The sequence below is a fragment of the Anas acuta genome, chromosome 1 (genome assembly GCF_963932015.1).
Source record: "Anas acuta chromosome 1, bAnaAcu1.1, whole genome shotgun sequence".
Lineage (NCBI taxonomy): Eukaryota > Metazoa > Chordata > Aves > Anseriformes > Anatidae > Anas > Anas acuta.
The window spans coordinates 64,261,970-64,284,076 of NC_088979.1; the positions used below are offsets into that span (position 1 = coordinate 64,261,970).

The window sequence follows — 22,107 nt, forward strand, 5'->3', positions numbered from 1 at the left end:
CCTTCTTGGCATCCAATGGCTTATTATTGTTGTTAATATAGAAAAAAAAATGCAATTGTTCCAGCTTCCTCTTTAAAAGCACTAAAGACACCACACCTAGCCAGTCTCCATCTGCTTTTGCCACCACCACCACATCACGTTCCTCAATTTCATCACCAGGGGAGTTAGTACTTTTGCCAACTCACAAACCAGCACACTTATTTTGAGTAATGCAAGTACAAAGCAGGATGTGGTGCAGCAGCAGAAGTGCTTCTGTTAAGGAAATGCAGCTATGGAATAAGCGACTTTAACCCACACGTTCAAGGAAGCTTAGCAAGAACTTGTACTGCATATGAAAACCTCCACTGCTGCTTTTCTCTAAATCTGAGCCTAAATTCCTGTACAGCCGTTGCTTAGCAGTGCCAATACACACTGATTTACGTAGTCCTCCCAGAGACACAACAAGACACCACTATTGCCACTGTATGCCTACATTTTCTGACAAACCAGAAAGCTTAGAAGCATTATCAAGTGATATAAGAAAAATGCTTCCTGTTGTTTTCCTACGGGACAATTTTACTGCTAATTCCAGCTAGAAATTCCATAGAAATCCTAGAATCATTTAAGTTGGACACTTAAGGTCATCAGGTCCAACCATCCACCTAACTGCAACTGCCAAGCCCACCTCTAAACCACATCCCTAAGCACCTGATGAACATGTCTCTTAAATACCTCCAAGGATGGCAACTCCACCACCTCCCCGGGCAGCCCATTCCAGTGCTTGACCACCCTTTCTATGAAAAAAATCTTCTGAATACCAAATCTCAACCTCCCCTGGAACAACTCGAGACTATTTCTTCACTATTTCTTCAAATAAAAATTTTAACAGACTGGCCTCGGTACCGAGCCCTGGGGAACAGCACTTGTGACTGGCTGCCAACTGGACTGCACTTCATTCACAGCGACCTCTGAGCCCAGCCATCCAGCCAGCTTCTTCCCCAGCACGCCGCACATCCGTCCGAGCCATGAGCAGCCGGTTTCTCCAGGAGAAGGCTGTGGGAAACAGCATCGCATGCTTGGCTAAACAAAAGACTTCCTATCATTCTTTCTTTGAAATCTTTATAGATGACTAATAACTTGACAACCAGCTCCGTTCTGCAGAGAAGATCAGAATGTTGTTTTGATTTAAAGGATCAGATTTATTAAATGCCTGCTCTTGAGTGGAAAGACTACCACTTCTTACACGACTGCAACAAGGAAGTCCAACAGCACTGGGAGCTCAGTTCTGAAGAGAATAAAATAACTCATGTTTGGCTTATAAGGCAGGGCTGTTTTTATTAAAACGAGCTCTGCAAGGTTTAAGAGACCGTGATGTACACAAATGAATTTATTATACAATAAGAATGTGTTTATTCTTACACTCATCATTTTTTTTATTCTGTAGTAAATTTTACCAGAAGGTGTCCAGAAAATATTGGAATTGAAAACAGCTTATTAAGAACTAATAAAAGTATTTTCAAAGCAGTACTTGACCATCCTGTCATATTGCTAATTTAATGTATTTTCCATGATACCACAGCTAATAGCGCTATGGCAGTTTGTAGATAAATGACCACAAATTTATCAAGCTAAGTTTATGGAAGACAATTTATAGCCAGGCGCGTGACAGAAATACTGCATGCATTTCTCACGATTACAGTTTCTAAAATAGTGTTGAAAAAGTGGAAAACGTTCAGGTAAGAAACACAACAGGGAAAAGTCAAGCAAGCGAATTTCACCAATGAAACACTTAAGTTGTAATCTAATTTCAGGACTCAATAAAAGATTCAGGAGTGATTTGACGAATGTCAGAATACAACCTTGAACAAAGAAGAGCTCTTAAAGATAGCTCTTAAATCCAGGGGAAGGAGTTATGGAGAGTGACAGCCAAATGGAAGCTGGAACAAATCAGGTAAGGCAACAATTTTTTACATGAGGTTTAACTACAGATGGAGGAGCTGTTTTCTGAAACCAGAAACTGAGTCAAGAAGGGTCAAACTTTGAGAGGTATTTTGGCTAAAACATAGCAGCCTAACTGGGAATAATCAAACAGGAAAAGAAAAAAATAATCTTGGGCATGTGCTGGTTGAAAAAACCTTCAGCTGCTGCTAGCATCTGTCAGAATCTGGGTAGAAAAGAAAAAAAAAAAGTAGGGAATAACATGCCAGAATTACCCAAGTTTGGCCACTAAGAGTTCATTTTTTCCCTGTTTGTTTGTTTTTTAAATCCTCAAAGCCAAAACAAGAAATAAAGACTGACCCCCACACAAGTTAAAGGCTGATGACATATTCGTGGAATTAAGATTTCATGGCAATGGTTTAGCTTTGAGTTGAAATATTTGTACTAAAAAAAGGAAGTACGCCAAGCCTCTTAATCAACAGTGCTTTCCAGTGTTAAAGAAAGCAATGCATTAGAAATGATTCTGGTTTTCTACATTTTACTAAAAAAGAGGTTGTTTAAAGAAAAAAAACAAACCACCTCTCCTGGCAGTTTCCAGAAAGGCTGCATTAATTTGCCCTCATATAGGAAAATGTTAAGAATACGTGTGGAAAAAAAAGCTTTTTATATAATTACATAAAGGAAAACAATTTTGGGAGGGGAGAGGTGCAAACCCAATGATTTCTAGAAGTGATGATATATAAGTACTCGGGAACTGATGCACAGATCTCCAGACTGACATGGGTGCACAGCCCGGAGGTTGACAAACACAGGAAACCATCCCGTACACTCCCAACACGCTGAAATAACGCACACGGAACGGTGATGCAAGGAGGGACTCTCTGCTGTGCTTTGCATCTCATCTGGCAATTCTTACTTTCCATGTGAAACATCCGGCATCCTGAGCCAACTGAATCAAAAACAGTTACTGAAACGTTCTGCTGACACACATAAGCTGAGAAAAGAAGAAATTTGAGGAGTCTCTCAACTTGAACACTTCCCTCACATCTTAACAAGATGACTTACTTGCCCTTCATTATCTATACTCTTCCCCAGCATGTCTCTATTGTTCCTACGCATACCACGTACACTTGTCCTGAAATGTTGATGTCCAATCTCTCTGCCTTTTAATAAACTTTTGTTTTCTTTCATTTGGCATCTGTTAAAACAAAACATCAAGAACACCACAAAAAAAAAAAAGTCTAAGTTCTTTTGCTTTTTAATGTGACTGCTTATTAAAGGAAGCAAGGTGAGGCACCTTTAGAAACTACCAGCATACTGTACTGGTTGTGAAGCAAAAGCAATGGACAGGAAATCATGGATTCACATGAAACACTGGCACAGTGCTTCCTGACCCCCCTCATCACTCACTTTTGGCAGGCTGCTGTCAAGAGGAGCTGTACTGGTGCTAGGAAAATGAGCTGTAAATGCATAAAAAAAAATAATGAAGTGTTTTTTTTTGCTTACACAAGCAAGTTCTTAAATATTTTTGTTTTCTTCAGGTCCTGCTTCTATTCAGAATGACAGAGATGAACCAGGAGATGCAGATCACTGATGCCACAGAAAAGGGATCTTGTGGCTGTAGATTCGGAGAACTTGGAGACAACTCTGGGGCAGCACTGGCAAACACCCATTCGGATCTAACCAGAACCAGGATCCCTTCAAACTTTCCAACACATGGGAATAATTATTACAGAAGATCTCAGTTCGGAATATGTTTGCTGAAGGTCTCTTGCTTAGTATGACTTAACTGAAATGTGTAAGAAATAAATACTTTACGCAATACCCCGCAAAATAAATACTGTACGAGGAAACTATTTTAAACTTTTTTATAATGAATGAAAATGAAATTTTAATCACAGGCCTGGAAGCTGGCTTTTGCCTAAAGAATAGTAATAATTACCAGATTTCATTCAATATGAGCAAACACAAGACAGTAATTTGACATGGCTAAATTGCCATTAACTTTCTACTTTCAGCATTACTCAGTTAAGACAGAGAAGGGAATGAGAAGTTAAATCATTTAAAATACTTAGTAGGTGGCCTATACTCTACATTTCCTTAATTAAAATGGTCAGTTGTAGCTACGTGCTAGGAGAGTTCACTTGAGAAAGAGACTTAAGCATACAGAAGTAATATCAGATAGAAAAAAAGATGAAAAAAGACAACCATCAACATAAAAATTGCAAGTGTTGAAATCTCTTAAAGTCATTTTAGGAAGCTGAGAAGTTTGGGAAAATTTCCCTTATGTTGGGACTGAAAGAAGATAGAAAATAACAGAGTAAGCCCTTAGGAGGAGAAAAAAAAAAAGGTTACTGGTGCATAAAAGGCTCTTGTTTCGCAAAAAGAGTAGGATATCTTTTCAGAAATTACTGGGGGTCATGGGGGATATGAGGTGAGCTGGTTTTTCTGTCCAGAAGTAACTGATTTAACGAATGTATGCCAACAAGTGTTAATCAGCCTTTTAATGTGCATCCAATACATTTAAAAGAGCTGGCTCTGAAGGCGTTTTATTTGCTGCTATTCTTTTTGCAAGATGCTGGAGTACAAGGGAAGTTCCAGAAGACTACTACAGTGCTGAAAAAAGGGAGGTACTTTAAAACAGCAAGCTGCATGTCCCAGGTATGCACGCGCTCATTAACCTCCCCTGAAACCCACACCGAACAGCAAAGCTGATGGGATTCCATTAATAAAGTGTTAAGGGTCTGAAAACCAATTAATGACAGTCAACAGTTTTAGGAAAATCAGTTTTTATCATCAAACATGCATGAGTTAAATCTATGATGAGATTAAATCTTTTTTCCTGATAAAGGCGATTGCATAGAGGTAATAAAACTTTCGTTGCGCACTTGGCTTTTCCTGTATGAGACACCGATGCATTAACTGGTGCCATAAACTTTCATCAGAACACACATTACACGGATTAAGAACTCTTTAGCTGATGCATCTTCAACAGCCAACTACGGAGGCTATTAATTAAACAGCCGTAGATCTTATGGGGTCTGTCACAATTTGAACTATGACTGGCGTTTTCTTATTTACTGACAACTGGGAAGTATAAATCAGCCACTGCTGGGGATAACTGTAAGACTGGCAAAGAGTTACAGGCAAACATATGAGGTGGCTGCCCCATCCCTGGAGGTGCTCAGGGCCAGGCTGGACGGGGCTTTGGGCAACCTGGTCTGGTGGGAGGTGTCTCTGCCCATGGCAGGGGGTTGGAATTAGATGATCTTTAAGGTCGCGTCCAACCCAAACCCTTCTGTGGTTCTGTGCTGTACTGCACAAGGCACTGCATCACTTGTGTGATAACAGTGCTTTCACACAAGCTGTGTTTAAATACAGAGCCATGCTCTAAATTAAGAATGAGGTAGGGAGAAGCAGATCTCCGGGTCACAACCCTGGAGCGCCAGGACTGACACCCATGACCACCGTTCCCATCCGTGCTTGGTCAGTGAGTTTTTAAATGTGAATTTTCTTGTGATCTTAGGAGAGGCATTCGACATAGTCCTCTAAGGAGAACCTGAGAATTTGTTTCCTTGGACTCAGCAAAACTTCCCAAAACTGCTTCACTAGATCAAACATTAGTCTTCAATTAAAAAAAAGAAAAGAAAAGCACAAAAAAGCACATTCTTGCTGCTCACTCAGAACAAAGGATCCTCTAAGGAAGGACACGCACTCTCCTCGTTCTGAATGGGAAATTAGTCCTTAGGCCTTGCCCGTCTTGCTGTACAGTAAGATTTACTGATGGACTTCAGCTCAGGAAAGGCAAAAAGAAAATTGTACAGATGTCTGGTACATGGCACAGATTGAAGTTTCGTTATGCTAAGCAGTTCACTTTACTAAAACCATAAAGAAAGAAAACTCAAGCATCTGCATTTCTGTGTGTGAGGGGATGTCACGTTTAACGTGAGCCAATTTGTGGGCTACACATGGCTAAGGCAGTTTCTCACCATCACAGGATGTAGCATGAGAGCTGCTCTGCACTCCGTACACTTAGCAGGTACACGTGGTCACTCCAAAAGAAAAACCCTGGCTTCTGTTGTTTTTTTTTGGCCTCTACTGAATAAACTTAACACACAGATAAAATTACAGGCACAGGAGGATCGGCAGATTGCAGTTGTGGTCCTTCAGAACTTCAAAGTCTGTGCTGAGGGTTAAAGACGTGACACGAGGGCAGGTTCAGACACGAAACCACTGAGGCTCTTTCTCACACCATCTTGTTGGTCACTGCCTTAACGCAACAAAGTGCCCTGCAGCGTGCACCTCCCTTTGGGTCAAAGCGGTAAACGTGACCGCATGCTAGGATGCTTCTGCGTTCCTTCACAGAAAAGAGAAGGAACCGAGGAACACATTGCTGTTGGGTATAAATAACAAGTATGTTCATTTTCACCTGGTAAATGCTCTGCACATTTTACTCTAACACTTTGGTGCATTATCACAATGGAAATGCAACTGGTTCATAACATAACTTTCAGAAAATATATACACACGTGTGTACACACACATAGATATTTAAAATAAGTCCACAGAAAGGAGCTTCAAATCCCAGCTGGGATTTGGATTTCAACTAGTTAACTCCTGTTGGAGCTTATTCTGTGTACAACTCTTCGGAGAGGCATAATCACATTTTCTGGTGTTTTAATGAATCTATCACAAGAAAAACTGCGGAAAGGTCTATTGTTTTAAATATTACCACTGTACATTTGGTGATAGCCTGCAACCCATTCTGTCCTCGATTTCCACATGCTTCACGGCAGCTCAGCAGTGGTAAGGACAAAGCAACCAAGAAATCGAAGCTGTTGGACAACAACACTAGCACTTGACACCCAAAGTAAACCTGCATGAGCTCTTGCCATGTTACTTTAAAGGTTTTAATGAACCTTTTCATTTTCTAAGAAGTTCAATCCAAACACTATTTTTCTACTAACGAGCTGATACTTTCTACAGAAAAATGCAGCAGAATGAGTTTTCCCTACGCAAGAGTTTGCAGAACACAGGCAGAAATCCAAACACATGCAAAAACATCTCCAAAACACCTCTGGGTACATTGCTTTATTTATTACATCCTAAAACACCACTAGCAGGATTTTTGGCCTCTGTACATAAAATAACCACTTATCACTGCGTTTAACTGTTAACAGCCCTATGCAAAGCCCTTCAATTTTCAGTCACTAAAAAATCACTGCAAAACCAAGAAAAACTCATTTCACCTGACTTTCAAGTACATTTCTTCCAAATACACTCAACGTGTTTGAAAGGTATGTTATAACATAAGATGATACACTGTCAAGAAAAAAATATGTGCAAATATAAAACAGAGCACGTATTAAGAACTTGTAAGCAGAAGGATTGTCATCTCAGACCACAGAAGCAGAACCCCCTGACACTGTGCATGGCCACACTACATCACCCCATTCACGAAGTGATCTGGCTTTGCTCTGGTAGCTATGCTGAACAACCCATCTACACCCTTGTATTTCTGAGTGAGAGGACTTGGCATGAGAGGAGAGGACTCTGCTGTTTGCATCTCAATGAAAACACTGATCTTCAGCCACTGCAAACATATGACCTCTAACAAACTGGAACAGAAGTAAAACATTATTCTCCCGGATGGGATGTGAGAAAACCAGTTACAGGCCACATCATTCTCCCCCACCCCACACACTCTCTCCTTCCTTCCCCCCTCAGTCATCCAATGTCACCTAAGAAAAAAAGCATGTTAAAAATATTTACACGCACATTGCCAATCTGAAGCTCAGCAAGCCTACTAAAATTCCAAAATATAAAAGGACTTACCCAATGTGTCTTTCAGATTTTTAACCAGAGAACCTTTCTTCAAGCTGTTTTTTCGCTCCACATAGTTTGATGGCACATATCCCGTTTTGTTGGCCGCGTTTCTTACCCTCCACCATGTCTTTGAATCATCTAATAGCCAAAGACGTTCATTTTTCTTGATGTCAAGTTCTTGGTCCTGCTGTGCAGTGTAATCCCACTTTGCAATAACAATAACTTCTTCTGTCATCTTTCATGGAGTCCTTCTGCAACAAAATAATGTAACATGTTTATCAATACATTACATCATGCAAGTCTTGCTCAAATTTTTCAAGTTCTTCTGAAATAGGCCAGAAAAGGGAAGGGAAAAACAAGAAAGCCACAGAGAGATAAAAATCTCAGAAGGGAACTCCTTTAAAAATAAGGAAAGTACCACTGACCTTTCTTGCTTTTTCTGCCACTGAAATATGACAACACCCTGATAAGGAAGTTTAGTCATAAGTTCTTTGCTGTATATGAAATATTATTCAGATACATATTAATATAGTGTAAGTTATAATCCCCATTCAGTTTTTGCAAATATAGTTATAAGACTATCCCAAACCTGGCATTTGAAGTCCTGATTTGAGAGAAAAATATAGCAGTATTTCAAAGATGTATTCCCTTCCACCCTAGTTTTCATACTTAATACACAAGTCCTACACTCATACTCATGCAGACATATTACTTAGAAGCTCTCTGCATTTAAAGTTATCCTTTTTTAGGTAGGAAGTTAGGAGTATTTCAGCATTCAATACATGGGGTAATGTATTTTAGTGGGGAAATCTCTGCCACCACGAGGGTACTGTTGCAGTAAGTCTTTGTCCAACTCACCTTGTAAAGGCAGCACACGAGTGCCGTTTTAGGAGAAGCCTTTGCTTCTGCTTTGCTGCCAAGAGGAGCACTCACTGTGTTTTCCTGGACCTACTGCCATTTCTTCCCTACTCTAAACTTCTCCAGAGTGCCAGAGAAGCCCAAACAAGCAGTCTTTTTGACTTATCTGTAGCAAAAACTGTCTTTTCAGAAGCTATTTGTCAGCTGCATGCCTCCACATCTTCCTACACATCAGGTAATTGCCAGGAACAGAGCAGCTCTGTGACAATCAGCGAGCACGACAGCGAGCAAGGAAGAGAGGAGTCCCACGCCAGTACCACCGACATGCCAGCACTTTATAATGCTGACCAAAACAGGGTTACTTTTATCCCCTAAATTAGAATCACAGAATCATCAAAATTGGAAAAGACCCTCATGATCACCCAGTCCAACCATCAAGCGACCTGCTGAGCCCCATCACTAAACCATGGCCCTTAGTGCCACGTCCCCACGTCTCTCAAATACCTCCAGGGATGGGGACTCCACTGCCTCTCCAGGCAGCCCATTCCAGTGCCTGACCACCCTCTCCATGGAAAATTCTTCCTGATATCCAATTTAAACCTCCCCTAATGCAACTTGAGGCTGCTTCCCCATATCCTATCGCTTGTGCCCTGAGAGAAGAGACTGACACTGTCCTCGCTGCAGTCTCCTCTCAGCCTCCTCTTCTCCACTAAACAGTCCCAATTCCTTCAACCACTTCTTGTTAAATCATTTTTTTCCAGAAATTCTTTGAAAAACTTCTGAGAAGTCGCTTCAAGTTCTCTGATTGCTGGGTTTTTGTTTGTTTGCTTTTGGGGGTGGAGGAGGAGGTCAGGAAAGAGTGGGAGATGAGAATTTATTTGAAGATCAGTGTAGCAGACTACTTTTCTAAAAAGCGAAAGCTGTGCATTTACAATAAATAACAGTTTAGTAGAAGCAGTTTCCTGAGTACTTCAAATTATTCATGGCCAAAGATCTTTTTTGCATGATTTGACTTTGTTGCTTAATTCTTACCAGTCCACTAGCCCGTGGTAAACACGGACGCTTTAATAGTCTACTTGTCAGAGAATTTAAAATCCATCATGTCATTCAGAAATTGTTCTGTTCAGCACGTAAGTTACACCACTTCTCCTCAGAAGTGATATTGCATTCTGTTCTGCAATTTGTAAGTGAACGCTCACCTTTCCAAACAGAAAATGCCGAGGAATGTACAGCAGTTACAAACACAATTTGAGTGCGGGTCTTCACAGCTGACAGCCCCAAGATGAATTCAAAAGGAAGCTGTGATGTTTTGAACAATAAAGAAGAAACAGAAGTCTTCCAGCTCAAAATGACTGTGGTGCATATAGAATTGTGATATTTACAAGAAAAATCATTATACCCTTAAAAAAATCCCTTCCTAAAACAGCAGTGCTGCCTGACAGTGACAAAGACAGCAGAGCCTGAGCTCTGGAGCGCCGTCTCCCATAACGCGCCCTGGTTTCTGACTCGCATGCAGGGGGCAGATTGCCTGCGGATCGATGCGCTGATGTAGCCACAGGGAGACTGCAATCAAGCGTGTGCTGGATGCCGGTGCTGTCGATATAAACTCTCTCCCCAATCTACATTGATTCGTTTTATCTCGGCAATTGTAAAATGGTCAATCCACACTGTTCCTGGGGGTATGGAGAACATGGAGAGAGAGAGAGCTCTCTCAGTGCAGCTGGCTGCTGGTGCTCCCACACAGGTTCTGCTTCTAAACTGGTTATTTTCACAACATAGGCAGGTTGAAATTATCTATCTACATTACAATCTGATAATTAAAAATAACACGTTAGGTATAACATTGCACTAATGATTGATGGAAAACTATTGAACTCCTCCCATTCCTCTAAAGCTAAAAACAAAAAAAATCCCTGAGCTGTCTGCTGCTCTAAGGGTCACTGAGCTTTCCCCAAAGCATTGGGCAAGAACAGAGTGCAAGAAGAAAACATGCGTCAGGGCTGATGAGGTCAACTATAGGGTCCTTGGAAACTCCCTCGGGACAGGATTTCCACAGCTCCAGCTTGGTGTTACACAGGACTGCCACTCTGAATGAAAACTGTCACCACGTCACAAGCAGACCCCTTGTGTCTGTAGACATGCAGGAAAGCCAAGCTGCTCAGGTGCCGTGCTCAAACACAGCCCAACTCAGTCAAGCAATCTGGGTTTTGCTTCATGTTAATAGCATAAGCATCTCTGCCCAACAGGGGACAGGAATGACACATTTTGACCCTCTATAAAAAAGGAATCATACAACTGCAGTTAAACATTTGTCCACTTAAAGCTGTCTGCATACATTTTGAGGGGTTTACTTTGTTATTTTCTTTTTTCTTTTAAGTGTGAGGGACCAGTATTAAAGTTCTTGAAGTTACTTTCTTAGGGTTACTTCATTCGACTTGCTCTATCGAGGACAATCCAGTTCTTCCTGTGACATTTGCAGAGCTAAGATTTTCTTGGACGTGAATAAGGCCACATTTGTTCTCCAGGAGGGGGGCTGCAGAATAAATGGTTTTGAAATGTTTCTGCCACACAGCAATGTGCCGAACAAAGGGTTAGAAGCAAGGACATAACTCGATCTGGGGGAAAACGTAAGGAACAAAAAACAATGCAATCTTCCAAAGCTTCTCAGTGTCCCATCTAAGTTTGACATGCACTCAGAAGGCAAAAATTCTTCAGTATATTGCTTTTAGACTGCACAACCAAAACCACCGCAGCCCCCGTAGACTCTAATGTTAACACGACTCTTTCATACCAAGAAAACCCATTGCTGCTAGGAGCGTGCAAGCTTCTGGCACGTTCCTCTGCAAAAAGCTCAGAAGTCCTAACACTGAATGACCAAACCTCCTCCTCACATCAGATACGACAGCATCTCGCGCTTCAGAAAGCGCCGATAAAAAGCTTTGAAATACCTATGCAAGGAGCGCCGAGTTCATCGAATGCAACACAGCCGCTTCTCACTACAAAGGGTTGTTTTGCTTTAAAAAAGCGTGTGTGTGGCCTTGGGTTTTCAGCTTACTGTATCCACAACCCACACCTTCAACAGATGATCTCAGTGTTAGCTACAGGACGTAACACTCCCAACCCCTCTTCTGCCTTCCTTGTTAGCAGGGCTAGTAAGCTACTTGGTTTTACCAACGCTGTATTTGCCAAAATGTTGTAACTGATCAGCTGGAAGCCACAAGTTCTGTGCTTTCACTGAATATTCATGGACTATAAAAGCTAAAGCCAAGCCTGTTCAGCAGACAAGGGCTTTTGGAGATGGCATCCAGCTCTAACAATAAAAACGAGTGGTAAGTGGCAAGGCTTCCAACTGGACGGGAGCACACCCCTCACTGCTCAGGCTTAAGCACCGAAACACAAGAGCAACCGGGCAAGCTGTGGTTATACCCCCAACACAGCTGCAAGAGGCCCAAAAATAAAAGCTAGCTGTTTTCCAGAAAACTAGGCTGTTTAAACCTGATTTCTCTAGAAAACACATCACGTTTCTTTCTGGAGATTACAGCCAGAAGTTAAAAATGAAGCATGGAGAAGTTGAAAACGATGATTACAGTGCCCTGCTCTGCAGGAGAAAACTCTGAGCAGTGGGTACTGCACTGAAACGACGAGTGGTCTTCTTAGGGGGACCTCAAGCAACTCCACTATAACAACAATTTCATTAATGCTATCAATGCTACCATCGAAATTCCAGGGTATCCTTCCACAAACTTCTGTGTCTACGGCTCCTGAGGCAGCAGCTAACTCGAGAGGTAACATCTGCACCGTGCTTCACCCAAGCAGCCATTAGCAGATAAAACCAAAGATAAAACACCTCAACAGCAAACCAGCACGATGTTGTGTGATTCTAAAAGAGCTGCAGTCTTTGAACTGAAGACAGAACTTACTGATGTATAAATGTCACGGAAAATGTCTTTGGGTACAAGAAAATTATTTAAAAAAATTATTTAGCTAGAAGTAAAAGAGCAGCTTTTGGCAGCTACAGAAAAACACACGCCTTGGGGAAGGAAGACAAGCAAAAGTGAGATGGAAAAAAAAAAACTGCGTTATTGAGAATGGATTTCTAATTCATGCATAAAAACAACAGCTACCAGAGTTTCCACTCTGGTCCTAAATCTGGATGGTTCTGAATCAGTTTCCAGAAAAACTGCAACAACACTCCGAATACCTGCCTGCAAGCATTGGACCGAGCTCAGCTGTTCTAAACACTTTGTGTCTCTTCTCTCCAGCTGATGGCTTGGTTAGGAGACAAGGTCCTCCTTCAGTGGCAGCTGCACCACTCCAGAAGCCCACATGCAAATGTTCTAACACAAATACACCCCTGAGGCTGGACACTCTGCTAGGCTAGGATGGCAGTGAACAAAATCCCAGCCAAGACAAAGCCAGTTTTAAATAGACTGTACTGAAGTCTGCTCAAACAGATGAGGGACATTAGCTAACCCTGTGGCAGGACAAGGCAAACATCTGATACTGCTGCTCCTTTATCATAGGAAAACCTGGAAAAGAGGTGACATCCAATAACTACCAGTGCTTCAAGAATTTAACAGTGTTGGGAAAAAAAAAAAAAAAAAGACAACCACCCACTTATGGTCTTTGGAACCAATGCTCTTAGCACTGAACCATGCAAGCAATATTTAAGACTATTCATGGGAACTTCAGCGTCGAGAAACTTAGTGTGCTCCCACAAACTTGTAAAGCTGCTAGTGATTTGCCATATGAAATAAATGCTCAGTTGATAGCATTGTCAATACAAGACTTCCTGAAGTTGTTACACAGATCTCACTCTCTACGGAGCTCCCCAGGCCAGGATTCTTTGTTTTCCTCCCCAGACAGGAATAATGGGCTTCTTCCACAGCGATAAATAGGGATGGGTCCACTCTGGTATGCCATTCGAACAGGAACCTTCTGCTTGAGCCTGACACAGGCACAGAGAGCCACCAGCTGAATGCCTGGGCCCAAGAGGCAGCAAAACATCACCTTCTCATGCCTGCAGGAGGAAGGCTGGGGGCTGTGCAGGGACACACGGGGTTAGTGAGGACAGCATGCGCAGGAGGCACGGCTGAGCTCTGAAGGCACCCTGAGAAAAGGAGCGGTTGCTCTCCCCCTGCGCACGATTCAGTTTGCAAAAAGGAACGTGACTGAAAAATGACTGACAGTAATGGCTGAAATGTAATCCCTCAGCAAGGGAACAAGCAAAAATGCTATTAATAGGCGGTGACAATGCACATAACAGGCTGTTCTGGAATTGGATGTGCTCCTAAGAAAAGAGAGGCATTATGCTGAACTGATACTGAGGCTCCTAGGTGACACTGATGTGCATAAGACAATCACTATACAATATTAAGTCAACTCTCTTGGGTCTTAGAGGAATGAAAAGCTAACTAATGAAACAGCAGAGTTTTCCCTGAGACCTGAGGGCTGAACAACCTTCTCCTACCCTGAAACTTTAAAACTGGGTTTTGAGCCTGCAGCCTGTGCTGCTGAAGACCCAGCCACCCACTGACCCCTCACTTCCTCTTCCACAGGCCACAGCAAATGAGCAACGCTTGGTCCTCCAAGGCAACACAGCTGTGGAAAATAAACATTCGAAACCCGTCTTCCAACTGGGACTCTTTCACAGTAAGTGGATGGGCCTGCTGCATTCAGTAATTAATAAAATAGCTTTTATTGTATCACTTCATCTGAAACATACTCTATTACACTGAAGACTTCCTATTTATGAAGATGCCATCTACACCAGCCTGCCTACTGCGTCAGGAGGTTCAAAGCTTCATCTTCACTTAAGGTTGTTTTTATTTGTTGGATGTGTGGTTTCTTTTGTTTGTTTGTTTGTTTTACATGTGCACCTGGATGGATAAACTATCCATTCCATACTGAAGGGGTTCAATAAAGTGCTGTTCTACATTAAGAGTAAGTTTCACTACACTTGTGGGGATCAGGAAAGCACTGAAGTCAAAGACCAAATTCAGAAAGAATTAAGAAGAACAGAAAAGCACATTCAAATGAAAACTTGTGGAAAAGAATACACTTTTTGGACATGCTGTTAGATATTTCCAGTAGAATATAGCATTTCTGATGTTTAAGTATGTATGTTTGGGGAAAAACAAAAACAAACAAAAAAATACCATCTCCTTCATTCAAAAGCCAAGGTTACCAAAAAACAAGCACAACGTCATACTTCTAATGATCGCTAAAAGGATGTCTCAAAATGCAGAAGTTTAGGAAGAGTAAACAAACTGACCCAAATTACAGCAAATAGCAGCCCTTTGCTGAAACTGATAAAATCCTTTCCATGCTTTGTCATGGCAGCTCTTCGGTGGAGCTCAGAGAAGTGGAGGTGGATCACATAAATGCCACCTTTTTTAACTGCTTCTGCAGCTTAACACTTTAATACTGCATGTAATGTGTGTCAGTCAACCTCAGGAGACATTATTCCTTTGGAAAGAGGTCAGTACAACAAAAATTATAGCAAGGATACTTCCCCCACCATTTTCTTTAAAGAAAGTTTCGACTAAATAGCTTTAGTGACCAAACATTCACTATCTGACTATGCAGTTTTGAGGTGTCAAACAGATACCTGAGCAGAAAAATCTGCAACAGGATAGAAGAGAAAACACAATGGAGACTCACGTTTGATGCTTTGTTGGACTTGAGCTCAGCAGCCCTCAATCTCAAGCTTTAAATTCAAGAACTGCGGCTGACCATCGAAATACAACCTCACAACTGGAGATTTAAAACCAATGGATGCATTGTTTTTATCAAAGGGGGAGTTAAGAAAAAGCTGAAAATGAACAAAGACCTCTCTTCACACTTTAATTTAGTGACTGAGGAACAGCAGAATTTGAATGCTTAAATATCTATACACATTCTGAAAGCACCACTATGTAACTACAGATATCAAAACCTGTTGCAAACATATATATACACACATAAATAATCTCATACATATCTCACATACATACAAATATGTACACATCTCACTGGAAACCAGTGAAACATTCCTAGAACACTATCAGAACATATAAAATACGCAAACAGACAAAACAAAACAGAAATTTAAGGAGGCTTCAGACTGGGGACGGAGGAAAGTGATAAATACTAGCACAGAATGCATGGTTGAGTATAAAAACATACCCGGACTGCCTAAAGTTGCTGACTTTTAAAACAAGTGTGACAATTAGTTTGGGGATATTTCAATGCTAGGTCTTATTAGGATGCTCTGACTACTGAGCTAAAAGTGATAGCTAAGTAAGTGCAAGTGATTATCATTAAATTTAATTTGATGTGCATTTGATAGCCAAACAGTCACAACCAATAGAAGCTGAAGGAGGCTTAAGGAGGAGGTCAGTTTCCAAGAGCTGAAAACAATGATGAATGGAAACTGTAATGAACAAATGTGAACAAAGATGTAAATAAGTTGATTAACTCTGAAGGAAGAATGTTTTATTACATTCTCTAAACTACTCTCACAATTTTGCATTTATGAAAGAACTATTATATGGTTAAAAGGACAGCCTATTTTTTAAAAACAAGAGATCAAAAGCACTGAAGATTTTCTGTGTCCCCTCCCCTTTGCTCCTTGTTTCTAAAAAGAAAAGCCTGACAACAACCAGCACAAACTTTTCTGGAAATGCAAACTGTAGTATCAAAACGAGTACAGCCCATCTAACGAAGAACTGCAAAACATTCTTAAAATGTGTCTGGCATAAATTTAACATTAGCAATAGAATTCACATAAAATTAGAATATTAAGTTTCTTAGACACGATTTAAGAAAAATTAAACATGATTTAAAAAAAAAAAAGTGTTCAATACGTATTTCTACACTGTGGGATTATCCTACAGTGACAACTATTTTCTGTTCTGTCATTAAACAGGGTAATAAAAATAGTAAGAATAATTAAACACTTAATCCTCAAATACACCCTAAGATAGCAGAACTGCCCACAAAGCTTTTACAGTTTCAGTATCAACTCTGAAGAAAATGTGGAGCTGTGAAGAAGTTCCAGAGAATTAAATCTGTGCCACTAATTCGAAAGCACAAATTGAATGTCTTTGGTAACACTGCCAAGCAGTCAGCTTAAGCCTAACTCCAGAAAAATAAAGAAGAGACAAAGAATCCCACAAAAAAACATATAGAGTATCAACATATTACAGATGTGTAGTTAGTATTTATTAAAAGGGTTTTCAGGAAGACAGGCATAATGATATAAATGTATATATTTAATTTCAGCTGCTGATTTAGGTCTATGCATCTACCTAAGTCCACATCCAGGAGCTGACTGGCAGCTCCAAGGAATAACTTCCCAGGCAGGCTCAGCAGAAAATGCCAATGTTTCCAGAAGGCCCTGAGCCATTTGCTCTCAGGTACAACAACACAATAGCACTCAGCTTTGAGTCACCTGGAGAACAAAAAGAATAACTGCAGATAAATGCTTGAGGGAGGGCGATACAACCTGGTGGACTGGTTAATTACGTCTGAGATTTTTTTTGGCCTGTTCACTGCAATGATCCATTTCTGGTCTACTCTAAAGACTAAAGTGCCTTTTTTTTTTTTTTTTTTATTATTAAGACGCCAGTTCTTACTGACGCATAATTGGGCTGTGCATCTTCAAAAAAAGTGAAGGATTAGTCTTAATCAAGCAGCAATTCAAAACTAAGCCAGCTAAGTAACATTATCGTGATGCTATCAAAACCCCTGCCCACACACATCTCGAACCCTCTTCCCCTTTTTTGTCATCTATTGTTTAATGGCACAGTGCTGTGAGGTTTTGTTTTTTGTTTCTTCAAACGGATGCCTCTGACAGCCTTTAACCAGCTCTTGCTCCTCTCTGCCCTACCGTGTATCTGGTGTCCCCATCTCTAATACGCCGAGCTACACCACGGTGCCTTGCATCTTGGGTTACAAAACAACTGCAAACAGGAAACCTCAAGACTGGTTTGGCGGTAACGAATTTCTGCCTAGCTCCAATAGAGCACAAAAGTTAAGCTTGTTTTCTGCCTTAAGAGTGGTTTAGAAGCCTTTTGAAAAGCTGCATAAAGGAGCAGAGAAGAATACAAACGAAACACACCCAGAAAAATCTTCCTTCCTGCCAAGGAGCCCGTGCGGCCTTTTACCACTCGGCGAGAAGCCTCGCTTCGTGCACGTTCATGTAACAACACGCTGCAGAAAAGCGTTTGAGAGAAGCCTCACAGACAATGTTCTCGTGAAGCCTGCCCCATGAATCAGCCCGTCCAGAGGAAGCGAGCAGGGACAGACCAAAGGCTCGTTCAACACGTGGGCTCCCCGTTGAGGAGAGCAGCACGGCCCGCAAAGCGTGAGGTGAGGCCCTAAGGACGGCCGCCGCAGGGGGACTGGGCCCGGTGGGGCCGGATCCAGCTCCCCAGCTCTCACCTCTGGGAACAGGGAATAAATTGGTACCATTTATCTGAAAAAGCAACAGGTTAAAGTGTTACTTCTCTACCTGAAGGTAGAGAGAGAAAACACTGGGCAGTTACCAGAGAGGCCTCTGCAGCGACCAAGAGCACCAACCCCAGTTCAGCCTCCTATAAATTCACGCAGTGATGCCCTAATTGTATGGGGCGTTCACTCTGCTTCACGTCATAACCTCCATACCATCTTCCCGATTTCACATTTATTTTTTTTTCCAACTAACGATACTGCTATGACCCAAAATTTCCTGGTCTGGGACACTCCAAGACACAAACACATAACAAACCCGACACGCTAAAACACGGAACGCAAAACGCTTCTTTTCCTGTTTATGTGACAAGCACCGAGCTGTTCTGGGAAGGCGAAGTTCTACAAATTTTCTGATGCCTTACTTGAAAAGGGTATTTCTCTACCCTCCCTGGAACAGCATGCCTATTGTGAGGTAGGCAGTGTTCATTTTTAGCTTCTGACAGGTGATTTAAATTTCAGATTTCAAAAGACAAAAGCTGGGATTCTACAGGAACAAGCTGGGAGCACATTAACACACATTAAAGTTCAGCACCTTATAACTTACCTATGCTTAAAACAAAATAAAAATAATAGAAGTTATGGAGAAATCAATCCCTTAGGTCTTAGCTAACAGAGGATGGTCACCTATGCACAAGACAAGGGGTTTGTAATAAAAAGCAATCTCAAGTCCTTCCCTACCGATGAGATCACTATTAAGCGATCACCCAAGGACAACCTTCAGGAATTTAAAACCAATCCAGCAACCAAAAAAAAAAAAAACAGAACACCATATTTCAGCTTAGTGGTTTTGTCTCTCTCTTTTTCCTTTAGAAATCTGTCATTACTTGCATTTTTATTTCATTAGTTAATCTTTCATAACAATTATTAACAGCCATTCCTAGCAATCTTCTGGAGACCAGGCAGAAAATGGAGTTTTTTTGTATTTTTGTAGATGACTTTAGAAGTGCTTCAGCCAACCCAGATGGCGTTTTTGGAAGTAGGTATTTCTCTGTATCTTAAAGACCACACAAAATTGCATCTCTTCCTGTCCCTCTATTATACACTTACCAGAGAACACAACGAGCATCAGTTTAGCTCTGGTCTCAGTCTGCTGCAAGAAATAAAAGAAAAAAAAAAAAAACACCTGACACTAAAGCACCTCCAACCACAGATAGCCAGCTTGCATCACTTCTTACCCATTATTTCCTCTGCCCCCAGCTCCCTGTGCTCGCCCCACCTGCCTTCAGAGCCAGGCCCTGCTCCTCGGGCTGGGGGCTCTCTCCTCCACCCCCCCTGAGCCCTGTGCAGCTGCAGCTACTGCAGCTGAGCTGCTGTGCTGTGACTTTCTCCGCAACCAGGCGAGGAGCTGCTTCTGGCTTTGTTCTGAACGGGCTGCCATCACGAGCAATGCTTTTCTGCACTCTGGATAGCGATGGTGCAACCCCACAGCATGCAGAGAGGAGGTCTTCAGGCTCTTCAGCTGCACGCAGCACGAGGCCACCGCGAAGAAGAGATCTTTTTTGGCTGCGGAGTAAACCAACCAGAACCACAGCCTCTGCCTTACTCTTAGGTAAATATGGCAACAGCAACAGAAAAGAGCAGCAGCTTACCTTGTACTGATTTCTTTTAAAAGCACTTCTTGAAAAGCCACTCAGTGCAGCTGAGCTGGTTATTAACTAAAGGAAACTTTTTTGGGGGTTGGAGGTGGACAACAAGCCCTTGCCTCTGTTCTATAAACAGCAGCAGCGATGAATGGCCCAATCTCAGAATTATTTTATGGCTGTTTCTAAAAGTCAGAGCTATGGACAACCTTAATGTTTGCTGGTGTTTAGACTGTTAGTTCCTGGTTCCTCCCAGCAGACAAGACTTAAGCCTACTTGCAAATTTGGAAATAGCCGAAAACCAAAACATAGAAAAGAGGGGAATATCCTGGAAGAACACAACACCCATGAAGTGTTTAGATGAGATGAGATGAGAAATCACTTCCCAAACAAACCTCTCCCTGGTCCCTTACAAAAGCGGGGTGTGGGAAGCCAAACACACAAAGTCACAGAAAAACAGACACTGCTTTCAAGTCAACATTTAGGTAGCACTACCTACACGACAGACTGACGAAACACACTCTGCGGAATAACCAATTAAGCTTGCTGCTGCTCATGCACTGATGGTCTCACTTTCACAGCAGCCATCAATAAGGCTTCCCTCTCGCCTTGAAATTTCAAGTCAGCCACCTAGGACACGGCAAAGGTTATGAAATTTTATAAAGGACGCACGCTTTAATTCCTTCAAGGACTCAGAAAGAAGCGTTTGAATGATTTGCTTCCATTGTTTCTTCTCTTCCCTTAGCTCAAACATTCAATGATCTGTATGAATTATATTTCATTAGAAGGGCTAGTACATTTATGCACTGTACGAACAAAGAACAGTCCTCAAATGTAAGAAGTTTAACCTTGATCCTACACAGAAGGACACAGCTCAGAATCACTGTAGATTGCTACGTTTTACAGCTAATCCCTTGAAACACTGCTACCTACTTTTCCAGGGATTTCACTTTAAACTGTCTATAAAACGCTGAAAATAAAATTGAACTGCTGACCTTCTGTTCCCCAATAGAAAAATCATATATTCTAACTAGGAAGAGGAAGAGATGTTTTTTTCAGTTCAAAAGAGCATTTATTCCCACCAATAAAAGTTGTTTAAGAAAAAAAAAAAAAAAAAAAGGACATTTTTAATTTCTAGGCAATGCTCCTTTTACAGTTTTAAGCAATTTATCCGTCACTGTACAGAAACCCTCATTCAATCTACCTAATGACATATTTTGAAAAATATGTAAATTAAAACAATTTTTAACTTTCTGTTTCACAGAGAACTGAGCACTTTAAAGTCCCTGTCCAGCCTCTGTTCCCGTGAGCTTTCCAGTTTGCTGCTATTTCAAATATTGAATCAATTTTTACGCTTATGGTTTTATTTATTTATTTTACTAAGTTGCCTGGAACAGGATTTTTATCCAATATAAAAGGTGTGTGTGTGGTGGGGGGAAGACAAATATTTCTTTAGTGAACTCTCACAGCACAATTCTGTGCAGAATCTCACCAGAGCTCATGGTTACCCTAACACCTATTGCCCAAATCTAGCACAAAGTTTCTCTAGACAGAAAGCTACTTTCCAGAATCAAGGTCTTTGACTGCTACAGGTTAAAATAATCACTAGATATAAGATATCATCATTCTTTATTCCATGTGTAATCAAAGAGGTAGCTGGAAAGATGTTGTATTAGATTTCATTAAAAGACAGCTAATGCCATTAAATTTATTCCTGTGTAAATTTGTGCTTCGTTCTGAAGAAAATCAGACCCAAGACAGTTACTCAGAAACCCATCTTTTTAATTTCCTGATAAGAGATGTACACAGAGAAGGCATGATTTAAATGAAGAGACCTTCTTGCATGTTGTGTGAGATATAAGCACTGCTACATCACCACAAGTAACTTGCTGATCAAATCAGTGACCACTTTGCTAATGCTGCACAACCCAAAAAGCATAAGCACAGGTGAAAAAGGGCTGCCTGAGTCTCCCTCTGAAGTTCTCTGCTCCCGTTTGAGCTAATAACTTTGCAGAGTCAAAACTCTTACTACTCCCAAAACACAAATGCAGATGAAACTCTAGCCATCCCCCTTTTCCCAATAAAAGAGGCTTCAAACCAACCTGTCCTGTAGATCTTAAAATCATTTAAATTTGAAGTCAAGACAGAGCTCTTGGTCTGGAATGTCAGCAGCATTCATGTATTTAAGAAAATTATTTCTTACGTGTCCTCCTCCAGTTCGAATGAGTTCCTCTTCCAGAAGAAACAGCACTTGTGAATGCTCTGCCACATGACTACAGCAGGAAGCCTCTGTAAATTCCTCAAAGGGGAGGGCTACAAGGCAGCACCAAAAAGCAACACCATTCACAGAACAGGGACGTTATTAAAGCATTTCTGTAGAATGCGCTCCAGAGAACGCGTGAGCATGCTAAGGAGTGCACTTGATACTGAA

At 41.3% G+C, this 22,107-nt stretch overlaps 1 protein-coding gene across 1 annotated transcript in view; it reads right to left on the reverse strand.

Moving 5' to 3' along the window:
• NCK2 (NCK adaptor protein 2) overlaps window positions 1-22,107 on the reverse strand; it is an 82,834-nt gene that overhangs the window by 21,221 nt on the left and 39,506 nt on the right. The window contains exon 3 of the mRNA XM_068679648.1: window positions 7,753-7,994. Coding sequence (XP_068535749.1) covers window positions 7,753-7,978 — 226 coding nt within the window. The 5' untranslated portion in view covers window positions 7,979-7,994. The remainder of the gene's footprint in view (window positions 1-7,752; window positions 7,995-22,107) is intronic.